At 36.5% G+C, this 13205-nt stretch overlaps 1 protein-coding gene across 1 annotated transcript in view; it reads left to right on the forward strand.

The window, feature by feature from the left end:
- The window catches only part of EYS (eyes shut homolog), a gene marked incomplete at both ends in the record, with an annotated part of 718966 nt that overhangs the window by 230642 nt on the left and 475119 nt on the right, over nucleotides 1-13205 (forward strand). The window contains 3 exons of the mRNA XM_084285295.1: nucleotides 4229-4325; nucleotides 5398-5505; nucleotides 6178-6323. Of these exons, the coding sequence (XP_084141421.1) occupies nucleotides 4229-4325; nucleotides 5398-5505; nucleotides 6178-6323 (351 nt within the window). The remainder of the gene's footprint in view (nucleotides 1-4228; nucleotides 4326-5397; nucleotides 5506-6177; nucleotides 6324-13205) is intronic.

Raw genomic sequence — 13205 nt, forward strand, 5'->3', positions numbered from 1 at the left:
AGTTCCCCTGCAGCCTGTGGAGAGGCCCCTGGTGGAGCAGGCTGTCCCCCTGCAGCCAATGGAGCAGATCTCCACGCTGCAGCCACCCCATGGAGGAGCCTTCAGTGGAGTAGGGGCAGAGAGTGACTGTGAAGGAGCGGCAGAGATGAAGTGTGCATTAGGGACTGACAGCAGTTCCCACTGCCTGTTCGAGCCTTCAGTGGAGTAGGGGCAGAGAGTGACTGTGAAGGAGCGGCAGAGATGAAGTGTGCATTAGGGACTGACAGCAGTTCCCACTGCCTGTTCACCTGCCCTGCTCAGGGTGTGGAGGTGGGAGGAACATGAATGGGGAGGAACATGTTTTTAGTTTCTTACTCTTCTAGTCTTAATAGCAAAAGGCAATAAATTACATAAATCTTCCTTATGCCGAGTCTGTTTTTCCTGTGACAGAAATCGGTGCATAATCTTCCTGTCCTTATCTCAACCTACATTTTTTTTTTTTTTTCATTGTATTTTCTCCTTCTTTTCTGGTGAGGTGAGGGAATGGGAGCAGCATGGTGGTGCTTAGCTACCCATTGGTGTTAAACCACCATGTGCATATGAAACAAACATTGGTTCAGCTGATGGTGAAGTGGGCTGCTTGAGAGTTGCTTGATAAAATACTCAAATAATGAGTCAAACAATTTACTATGTATTTTGATGCAGTATAAAGTACTGTATCTAAAAATTTAAAGACTTCACAGCTGTGTGTTATGTTTGCAAACATTGGTTCAGAAGTGTTTCACAATGAGAAGACAAGTACAATCCATGATTCTTTGCTGGTGTGTAAATCAGTGGAGAGCTTATAGAGAAAGAACGCAGTTTGTCCTTTTTGTTGCCTTTGAAGGTAAATTTTGTGGTATTTCTCTGAAATGGATTAAGCAAACAAACATGACCATAATAATAACAGCAGATGTGTGGCTACACTATGCATTGCAGATCACACAGAGTAGCCATTTCCAGTATTTCAGAGAAGCCGAAGGAGCAATAGGGTCTATCCCAACTTAAGTAATGCTTCATCCACTGATACTGTTGGAAAAACTTTCACAGGATGTTGGTAGTTCTGTGAAAATTGAAGTGGATAACTACTTTGTGAAAAAGATCCTATTTGAAACTTCTCTAATACCAATGAGATTCCGTTCCTATCTTACTTGAGTTTCCTAAATGTCATAGGAAAAATAATGTAAAATACATCTGGCAAATAAAAAACATTTATTTGTCATTACAATGACATTCATCTACTTATGGCCAGACCCGTGGGGGGAAAAAAAAGAAAAACCGCTCGATTGTCCATCCCTGTTAGGATAATTTCTTAAACTCAATATTGGAAATTTTGAGCAGGTATCTAATGCAATTCTGTATTCCAGAGTGGCAGTGTGTGCCATTTGCTCTTCCCTATTGATTAGATGCAGCTTTTCATTTAGAAGTTCAGAGTAGTTTGAACTGAGTTCAGAAAGCTTTCAGGTTTTCCACATAAAAAGCGTTAAGGTCAAAAATTGCATTTTTAATGTGTCACCCAGGTTTGAAATGTGGAAAAGCTACCTGTTAAAGTATATGGCTGGAGAGCTGCAACAAATCATTTACATGTGCTATTGATTTACAGTTTAGATCCGAAGCTTGACTGATTTGCACTAGCAAAAGCAGGAAGTACTTGCATTTAAATGTGCATATTACTGTCCTACACATAATACTAAATATTGTTAGAGTAACAGTACCTTACAGCAGCATGCATATTTTCAGGCTTTTAAGTAACGTGCTGCTTTACAAAATAGTTTGCTTAAATAAAAAGGTTTTGTGTTTTGTAATTCAGATGAATGAAATATATTTGCCATATAAACTACAAATTAAGTCTTCCAGTATATTTTTTTGGCTCCACTAAGTGAATGCTTGTTTATGTACTGCAAGTTTCTTTGTAACTTAAATGTTAGATTCAGTAGTATGTCTGACATTTTAAACATTTTAAATTGATTTAAATGGAAAACACGTCTGTTCCTTCCTCCCCCCCCCATGTGAAACAATCTGGAAACATCTACATTACTGAAAAAATTGCAACCATACGTTGATCTTAGCTTTAGTCTTCCAGAAGATCCTGGCTATGTGTGGCAGCATTTGTAAGTTATACAAAATTTACTAATGTGTTACATCGCACTTTAAATCATGTTTGACTGTCATGTAAAATACAAGAACTACATGTCCATGCGTGTTAGACCCATGAGGTCTCTCATAGTTTTAACAGCACTGTGTAAGTAAATGAGGAGGGTAACTCTTTCCTTAGGCCAACTCCTCTTACATGTGAGTATTTAAAGTAGTCTTTTGGATCTGAAAACAGTATGGTTGGTTGCTGTCCAAATATATTTGTAAACATTGTACAGGTATTTTGATCCTAACATAAAAGTACGTATTTTGAGGTTTTTCTGTTGTTTGTACAAGAAATGTGCACATTTAAATTTAATTTCATAATTTTCTCTGAGAACATACATCAGTGGTGAATTAAAATTGGCTTTTTAACCAATTGCTTTCATTGAAATATTCATTTTGCAGACTTTATACTACACCACAGACATCCAGAAATTATGTATAAAACAGTGCAAATAACACTGATATTTTTATGTTCTTTTAAGAAGATTCGAGTGTTTCTGATAAACAGTTTTAGCTGAACGCGAACGGTTTTTGTTGAGATCTGTAAAAATGGCCGGCATGGCTAAAGTTGTTCAGCATTGCTGCATGAATTCAGAACAGTGCTTTTAAATTGTAGATCAAAATGTGTCATCTACATAGTTTGGTGTCTTTTACGGTTAGCATGTATCATTAAGAAAAATAAGATTGACTTCTTTTTTTTTTAAAAAAAAAGATGAGCTAATTTATTTTGGTTAAAAAAAAGACAGTATTCAGTATTAGATTGAACACATCTATTATATCATAATGTAGTAAATAAATAACTGGTTAAATTATGCAATGAAGCCAGTATTTTTCTCCATTTGTAGGAATAGTAGGTAAAATACCATGCCTGCTCTATGTTTATTTCATTTATGTCTTTCCAAGGTAGCTGTATTTTGCCATGGGCTGGAATAGTGTGTACTACTGCAATCAAAAATGTGTCTAAATGGTGCTTTATGTTTTCACTTCAGTATTATTTACCTCAAAAAGACTATAAAACATCCATAACCAATTGGGGTGTCAGGTGGAAGCAGAATGATGAATGTCTACCATTTTCCTTTTTATGTATTTTAATGACAGCTGTGGTATTTTAAGAAGGAGATGCTTGCTCAGATATTACCGAGTATCACAAAAGAATAAGAAGCTGTTCCATATAAGATCATAATGAATAATATTTTTCTTGATGTAAGTAGTAGAACGAGCTAAATGTGTTTTTCTCATCTTCTGACTGCTTTGGATAAATGTGGTCTCTCTTAACCTTTATTATGCTCTAGATTTTTGAATTAGCTTTTCATTTCTGATACTGTCCTACATGCCCCAAGAAAGCCTTTTAAGTCCTTTAAAACTGGTTGCATTTCACAGTATCCAGGAGCTACATCCAAATGTGGTCTTTCTGGTTCATTAAAGTATGATAAGGCTTCTTTTAGTCTCTGGAGATGAACTGGTTGAAGCTAATGAATAAAATAATTGGAGAAAATTCCTTTAGGATGGCATCCGCTTGCTGCACTTGATGTGCAGTTGATGTGCAGCATGTGAGGGAGGGAGCAGTGAGGGCTAGCTGCTCCACAAGCAAAAATGAGCCAGGAGTCTAACCAAGCGTGCCAGGGCAGGAACCTCACCATTGAGGATCTCGTCTTGACAATATGTGAGTCAGGTGAGCAGGGCAGGACCAGTTCCAGTATCCAGGGTCAGCCTAGGTGCCAGATCACCAGTCAAATCTGTAGTAGTTGAGTGGGCACAGGGTCAAGCCAGGGAGCTGATCTGAGGCAAGAGTCAGGGTGCAGAACTGATACATGGTCACGGGCATGGCTGCAACACAGCTCAAAGGGCAGAGAGCCTCAGCTGAAGTGCTCCCATGAGAAGTAGTTGATGTTTTCCTCAGCTCTTTCTTTAGCAGCTTCTACAGTTGCTGAGTTTTCTCAAGCCTGACACTTGCGTTACCAAAATTGATCCTGAGCTCAGATAGCTCAACTCCCAAGAAGATCCTTGATCCGTATATTCAAATTGTGCAGTGGAATTCACTCATTCATAGTTAATACAATCTATTTTTCAGGATTTGAAGGTACTTACTGTGAAGTTAACAGTGATGAGTGCATCTCAGATCCATGCCAGAATGAAGGTCTCTGTGTGGACGGGGTTAACAGTTACAGGTGAGGGAAATTATTTGAGCAACGAATACCCAGTATGATAAATTGCTAATTAGCTTTTAGCTATTCTTTTCAACCTTTGCTTGTATTATGTTTGCTGCCCTTTGGTGCTATAATGCGTCCTTATTTTGTTATGGGTTTGACACATTACATGTTATGTTACATACAGGATCTTATGGTCAGAAAGGAACATGCCATATGTGTGGACCCAATAATTTATTGTTAGGCTATTTAAAATTTTAACAACCTAATCATGTATTAAAACAGCTATTATTGATCCAGTTACAAACATACTAATACTTATGTCCATATTAATACAAAAGAGCTTCATAAAAATATAGTTCAAATTGTTAGGTAAGAAAGCTTACAGTTATCTAGCCCTTGTTGTAACGAGCGTCCTCACAAACTCTGTCTGGGTTCTGGGATCAGTGATTTCAATCTTTCTCAAGAAGAACTGGCAGCGTTTTCGCAAGTGACCTGCATTTGGAAGTGTCTGCTAGGTGGGTGTTTTATGGTTTTCAGTCTTCTACCTGCTTGGAGCTATTTTGGTATGTTTCATTATCGTGATTTGCTTCCTTTGCACTGCTTAGCCCCCATGGACACAAGGGGCGAGTGCTTGCAACACCATGCTTGTCCCAGTGTGTCACACCGTCTCCATAGGTCCCAATCCCAGATCTGAAACTAAAGCAAGGGGAGGCATCAGTCAGTTGGCTCCAGGGTAGGTCTCAAAACAAACAAAAACCATGTCAGGTCAAGACAAACCCTGAGCCCCTGCACAGCTGAGTCAGCACAAAATCTGTGGCTTCAACTAATAATAGTGAAAATACTATTTCCTAGGCTGAAGTCACTGTACTTAGGAAGTTTGTTGAAATGCAGAACTTTCTAATGATCTTAAAAAACAAAACAAACAAAAACCAAACCAAACAAACAAACAAACAAAACAACCAAACAAAAAAACAAAAACAAGCAAACAAAAAAACACTTTCGGTTTGTTCCTCCCAAAATATGCCCCATATTTTTCAGGTATCTTTTTATGGTAAACTGAAAAGTAAAATGATGACGTCCTCTTTGCTAGGTGCTCCTGCCAGCATGGCTTCACTGGGACACTTTGCGAGGTGGAGGTTAATGAATGCTTATCAGGACCCTGCAGAAACAATGGAACTTGCCTTGATCTCATTAACAGGTTAGTTACTACAAATAAATGAAATAAAAAATCAAAAAAAATTGCTTGAATGCAAAATGTGCTTCACTGTATTGAGGTTTGGAAGGGACCTTCAGCAGGCAACACGGATTCTCTATTAAAATGGGGTCAGCAAATGTTGCTGGCTCAGCTACTTGTTTCTTACGTGATTTGAGAGGAAAATGGAAGGGAAGTTGGCACAACTTGTTCTTTTCCTCCTTTTTCTTAAATTTGGCATAAATGTGAAATAGAAGAAATGAACTGCAGTTAGATTGCTTTCTCTCTCTTCAGTTTCCAACAATGAAGTTTTTTAATGTGTTTACTAACAAAGTTAAGTATAAATAAGAAAAAAATACTGTATCTTGTGTTTGTATCCACAACACTACAATTTTTCAGAGACTTCTGACAAAATTTTATCCTGTATGTCATTTCCTATAGGTTCAGCTGAAATTTTTGAGCACAATTTTCCTACTAATTAAAAAAATAAAAAAATCCAACACTAAATTGCTATGCATGCTTTAGAAACATGGAAATGAGAGGAGTCTGTTAATTATTTCAATATGGATGGTGATTAGGGACCACAGTTTGACATCAGAACATACCTATAGCTTCAGAATATTACAATAGATGATGTTGTTTGCTTCCACTGAGTCACACAATTTCTCTTCTGTGAAGATTCCTCTGTAATTGTGCACCTGGATACTATGGGTCTCTGTGTGAGATGGATGTAGATGAGTGTGAAACCTTGCCTTGTTTGAATGGAGGAAGCTGCATCAACAGGCTTGGAGGTTATCAGTGCTTCTGTTCTCCTGGATTCACAGGTATGGTACATTCTCTACCACAGACGAGAGGGCTATATTACGGGTTTTACTCGTTTTTAATTTCATAGCAATGGCCTCAACTAAATCAAGGAAGACACGGGATCTTTTGCTTATTGGAGGATAAATCAATATTAACTCAAACAGGACTCTGATCCAATTCTTGCTAAGTAGGTCAAGGTGTTACTTAAATTAAGTGTTGATTTATAGTTTCTTTACTCACTTGTACATTATGCTGAAACACATTTAAAGGAGATTGTATAGTGCAAAGTAAATCATTGTTTTCTGAAATCAACCAAGAAAAATATTACCATAGATACAAAGTAAATTTTACAAACACAATAAAATGCTACCTTGTCATCTAGATTTGCACATAACCATAGTAACGCTTTGACTTTACTGACCTGTTGGGCTGACTGTGTTGCTATTAGTGTTAATCTTTACATTTTTACAGCACTAATGACAAAATATTTAATGGGTAGAGATGTACTAAAATTTCTCTAAAATGATGCTGACATTTACTTAAATGCTTTATATGTAGCAGAACAATTCATGCTTAATGTTTTGATGTATTCAGTTTAAGCAACCTAAATACACTTGGGGTCATATGACTGTGCTTGAAGAAATTGTTACGGTTTTCTGCCTCAAGTTGCGTGATTTCTGCATATTTTTTGTATAACATTTTTCATATGTGTTCCAGTCTGTGATGAATATCACATAAGTTCAAAAGACTAGAGAGGATTCTTTTGGCATCCCCTTAACTGAGAGGAATGTAGTGAGTCTGCAGAGCGAAGTACAGTTTGGGAAATACCAGTACGGTTGTATAACCTTCCATTTGTCACAGACTTTAGTGCATGTATCACTTGTACTGTATTCTTCACATTTTTAATGACATTTCAGCAAAGTTGAGGAAAATCCATATAATTCTCTTGCCTAAAACTTTAAAAACATTTTTCCCAGATTATTCTCGTCAGCACTGTGTTCTGATTAATAATACTTCTTGGGTATCAAAAACACTGTGGTTCATTAGCGGTGCAGTGATGTGGTGGTGCCAGTGGTCCTGCAGATGTAAAATTTTAACTACTAGATTTTAAAACAATTGCCTTCAACTTTACGTATATATTTCTGTAAGAATTTCCAGTTATATTCGTAAAAGACATCTGTACTTGAAGGGCTCATGAGACTCCAATGTAAAAAAGAATATGCAATCTGCAAGTGTTTTCTTTCTATCATTTTTCATTATTTGAGTAAGAAGGTTGACTTGAGTTCATTTCCCTTACACAACTACCCTGGAAGGATAGGTGTTTTTCATTTTGTTTCTATGTCAGCTATCATAGTTGTTTTCTATTACAAGTAGTCATCTGCTACAAATGCAATACTCTTCAGTATATTAATAAGGATAGTTGTTTATTACCTAGTGTTAGTTACTTACTGTCAAGGGCAATGTGATATCCTGGTGACTGTTACTCAAAAATTAGTGATAGATTGCCCATCGCTTGATTGCAGTGAGTGCTTTTTTCACCCTTAAAGTGCAACATGTCAAAGAGTAATTCATCCAATGCAAAGTGTTGGGGGTATTGATTGCTTTTAGAAACCTGATGCATAATAAGGGTTAAAGAAGAAATTGCAAAGCTGTATGTGCAGCATCTTCAATGTCTTGGTGAAAGCAAACGTAATCTTGAAAAAGTTTAAAGTGTTAGCAGAAGAGAGTTAAAAGTAGTTTGATTTGAAAGCAAGGTCTTTTTAGAGCAAGACATCGCTCTTCAGAATTACGAAGAAAACTTCAGTAAAATTAGATGGTATGAGTCAGTCTGTTGGGAATATTCCACTTCAGTATGCTGTACAGTTGGATGAGTATCATTGAATATTTTAAGGCTCTGACAGCATACTAACATTGGAAGTTTTCTTTATTTTCTTCAAACATTGCCACCTACCTTGTTTACTAATTATAAAACTGAGTAATACCTGAATAATAGTATGGACAATTGGATTTCTACCTAACACTGATACTTAGTCAAATAGATGAACCCCTCACGTTTTCTATTGTTATTTTTGTCATTTTGTTAGCTTGACCATATAATTCCTTAAGACTTAGAACCCAGCACACATCACATTTCCAAAAAAATAAGAGTACATAGGGATGGTTAATACTGGAAAGAACAGTAAAGAAATAAAGATCCAGAAGGAGTAAATTCAAGCTCAACAATAGTTATATTGTTTAATCTTGCTCAGAAATATAACAAATATCATATAATTTACTACACCTAGTGATGAGATCAGATTACAGATAATGAAATGCAGTATTTGTACATTAAATTTTTCTTCTATGGAGGATACATGCCTACTAAAATTTTTGTTTTGTACAGTTTCTAACATGAAATGATTACAAAATATTTCTATTATTTACACTGAAACAGATGCTGCAGAAAAATTCTTTCAGTGTCAGTGTGAACAAAGAGCATGTGTCAAGTGTATGTTTCCCTGACAAACATACAAAATTGTAAAGTAGTTCCCTGGTTGTTTTGAGATTTTAGAACTTAGTCATTACAATAATACATCAAATGGGTTAGGCCAAATTATGTTACTTTATTTCATTTTGTTTATAAAAACTTATTTTAAAAGTACTGTCTTTCACCAGACATTTTGAATGTTGGTTATTGGTTTTTTTTGGTCATAATGTAATTTAATGTCTCAAGGAAGGCAGTCTTAAAACACTGATCTCTACTGTGTAGGCTCTAGAATTTCGATAGTTAATGTATCACTTAAAGTTATGTGTTTTCTGTAAATTTACATAATTTTTATTCATTTTACATCGCTCAACATTTTATTTCATTTTAAATAGCTATTTAACAAAAATATTTTTTAAAAATGTACTAATATTTAAAACATTTTTCTCAGCACTGTAAGATTGCTGTCTTGCAGCTCATATAGACTTTTACAAAAAGTTATCACAGCTGAGATGACAAGTGCACAGATGTATCCTTTGTGTCAGGATTTAAGTGGCAGCAACAATGGTCGTCTTAACCTGTATAGAGATTGCCCCAGAAAATAAGAGATCTAGGCATTCAAGGAACTGTTTTTCCCCTGGTGAGAAATCATAAGTGACTTAATACAGCAATGCTATATTAGAAGGAGGAGAAAAGTAAAAAAAACAAAAGCATAATATAAAAAAAACAGTTTTTTATACCTGCTAGAGATAACTGCATTCCCTCTTCTGCAGTATTCCTTCATACATTTAGTCATCCTCAATCACACTGTCGAGCAAGGCTACGTCAAAGCAGCAGATGACCTAGTAATATGAAGTTTCTGTCTCCAGTCTAGCCCCCCCCCCCCTTTTTTTTTTTTTTTTTAAATTTGCTTTGTCTGGCCAGTGTTACTCCATGAAAGAATGCTGCTCAGTTCCACTAGGTACTCTTGATAACGCCAGATCTGATTATTTCAGCTTCATCAGCTGCTGCTGTTGTACTTATATGTGCTCTTCCGCAAATGTTTATATAGAATACACGTAATCTCTGTTTCTGAAAATGACCTTTGTAAACAGATGTGTGTTGTTTTTTCAGACCAGTGACTTTAGGAAGCGAAATCTACATCCTGTCTCCTTACATTAGTGTGACCACTTGCTTCCAAGCACACAAACTATTAGTTTTTCCCAGTTTTACACATACTGTTGCAATATGTCTGTCCCTTCAATTCATAGTAAAGCTACTTTTAACTTTCGTGACATAATGAAGTATAAATGGCAAGAATCAGTTTTGGGAAGAAGTGCTTAAATTTATGTGTCTTTGCATCAGTAATATTCTGTCTGACTAAGCTCCTAATACCATCAGCAGAGAGATACAGTCAAAGGATTCCAGCAGCCTGTTCAGCTGTCAGATCCTGACATCAAGATTTAGTTGCCTCAACACAGTTGTCTTGAACAATTTTACACTTCCCCCAGCATATTCTGTCTTGTCTTTAGCTGACCCTCCAGAAGGTCATGGGTTTCCCATGGGTTTTAAATAGTAACTACAGGACTTGCACTGTTTTATTGGATCCCAGAGGCCTTCTCGTATGACGTCGTAAACCAATTTAGGTGACTTAATACTTCCCTGAGTGCCTTTAGTGTTGATGGGATCAGTCTCTGAAGTTCTCATGATTATTTTTATTTAATCTCTGCAGACTATATTGCGGACTTAGACACTCAGCTCATATGTAGATATTAGGTGTCTTCATATAAAACTAAAGAGAGAACTGAAACTGTTTCATTCTACTTGTTGTATTCTTCTCTCTCCCAGATGCCATTTGAATGCCTTTCCCTTTGGGGGCTTCCATCATCTGAGGCTGTCTGGATAGTCTTTGTGGACTCAGACTTAATTTACACTCTTGGTTTATGCAGACAGGAATGGGAAGATGCAAATATAATTGAACTACAAATCTAAAAAGATTTAGGACAACTGAAAGTATTTGAAAAACTGATCAGTACAGTTGGTCTGATTCTGATCAAAATATTAGAAGCATCAATGCAAGCAAAAACATTTTGTCAGCCTTGTTTTATGTTTGTTTGTTTATTTTTAAATAAAAATAAAGTTAATTTATCATTTGAAAATTGTGCTTTCTTTTAGAAAATAGCAAAACCAAAAATTATTAATTTAAAGGAATCTTGTACTACGGGTTAAAAAAAGACTAGTAAATTTTTTATTAGGTTTTCAGCTGAAAAAAATACTGCTTCAGTCATACTCAAGTCATTACATGTATAAAGACTTAAGTGAAAAAATATTTACTTGCATTGCTCTACAAATAATCTACGGTAAAGATATTTCTCTAGCCACTACACTTGTACATTAAATATTGTGGCATGTTCATACTAAAAGCAGTCGTTTACTTAGTAAGTGAATCATTCAAAAGAACAAGTAGAATTGAGAGTAGAATTAATACATTGACACTTGCTTTTCAACAACTTTAGATTAAAAAAATAATATGGAAAAATTATCAGTACTGTTTTCCATTTTGCTGGAGGGTCATAGTTAGTCTCATGTTATAAAATATTAGATAAATATATTTATCACAGAATCACAGGACCTTTTAGGTCGGATTGGATCCCTTGAGATCATCTAGTCCTACTCACTTCTCAAGCAAGGTCAACTAGAGCAGATTGTCTGGGACTGTGTCCACTTGGATTCTGAAGATCTCCAAGGATGGAGATTCCGTAACCTCTCCGGGCAACCTGTTCCATGCTTGGTCACCCTCACAACAAAGATACATTTCCTTAAGTTCTGTCAGAACCTACAATGTTGCAGTTAGTGCCCCTTGCTTCTTGTCTTGTCTGTGGATGCTACTGAGAAGAGTCTGCTGCTGCTTCATCCCCCTCCCGTCAGGTTTTGTACACATGGGTAAGATCCCTTTGAGATTTCTCTTCTCCAGGCTGAACAGTCCAAGCTCTCTCATGTCTCTTATGAAAGAGACTTCAGTCCCTTAATCATCTTTGTGATACTGCTCTGGTGTTGCTCCAATAAGTCCACGCCTTTCTTGTTCTGAGGAGCCTAGAACTGTCTTCGTATGGAGTAGAGAGGAAGAATCACCTCCTTCCACCTGCAGGCAAAACTCTGCTTCATGCAGGTCAGGATACTGCTGGCTTTTCCTGTTGCAGGGATGCACTGATGGTTCATGATCAATGTGTCTACTAGGACTATAAGTTCTCTGCAAAGAGACTTTCCAGCTGGTTTTCGTGAAGAGCATACTGGTTCATGTGATGTTCATTCCTAGGTACAGGACTTTGCATTTCTCCTTGTTCATTTCTTTGAGAGTCCTCTCAGTCCTGGCTTGGGTCTGTCAAAATACTTTTGAAGGGCAAAACAGCCAACTGCAGATGTTGAGGGTGCACTCCAATAAACTGTCCTAAGTTAGTAAAGATGTTAAATACTGGAGCTACTATCAAACTCTGGGATACCCCACTAGTGACTGGCATCTGGATTGACTTTGTGCCACTGATCACAAACCAGTGGGCTTTTAATCCATCTCATTGGGCACTTGTCCAACCTTTATTTTTTTAGCTTGTCTATACCGATGCTACAGGAGACAATGTTGGAAGCCTTAATAAAATTGAGATAGACAACCACTTCTCTCCTTTCATTCACTAAGACAGCCTTCTGTGGTGATGACTTTCACATTGGCCAAGCGTGACTCCCCTTTGTAAATTCATGTTTATTGCTGAGCTTGACATCATATGGTATGCAATATCCCTTTGGTCAGTTTGGGTCAACTGTTGCCTCCCAGCCTCTTGACCACCACTGGCTTCTCTAGTGGATATACATTTTGAGGATTGTGTTTTGGGTTTTGGTACCTAAAAGGGAAATCAAAGGAGTATGAAAGGCTATTGCACAGATTTCATGATGGCTTGATAGGTTAATAAACCTTTGTATCTGAAGATATAGTGCAGGCAAGTGGAACTTCTGTTACTCTTTGTGAAATTATATGTAACATAATCATCAATTTAAAATTACAAGCACGATAATGAAATATAATCAATGAGTATAGCTATATCTTCATTATCACAAATCAATTAATGGGTTGCTGCACTCTGAGTGTGCATTGGTACATAATTATGATAAAGAAAAACACAAGAAAAAACTACATAAATATATATTCCACATTGATATTAAAAACAAGCCTGTTAACTAAAACATTAATATTACTCTCGCTTCAGCTGTGAAATATGACAAAGTAATAGGAATAAGTAATTAAACATAATGTATGATGATAACTTACCCTTAAGGTCTTTTTCGTGATTCAGGTGTTAATCATTTTTTCTTTATAAATCTTACCATCCAAACAACCTTATGTCAAAGTGCAATCCAGATGATTCAGACATGCCTCAAATGAAATATTTTTCATGTTCATGAAAAATCA

This window comes from Netta rufina (genome assembly GCF_964035555.1).
Source record: "Netta rufina genome assembly, chromosome: 3".
NCBI classification, from domain to species: domain Eukaryota; kingdom Metazoa; phylum Chordata; class Aves; order Anseriformes; family Anatidae; genus Netta; species Netta rufina.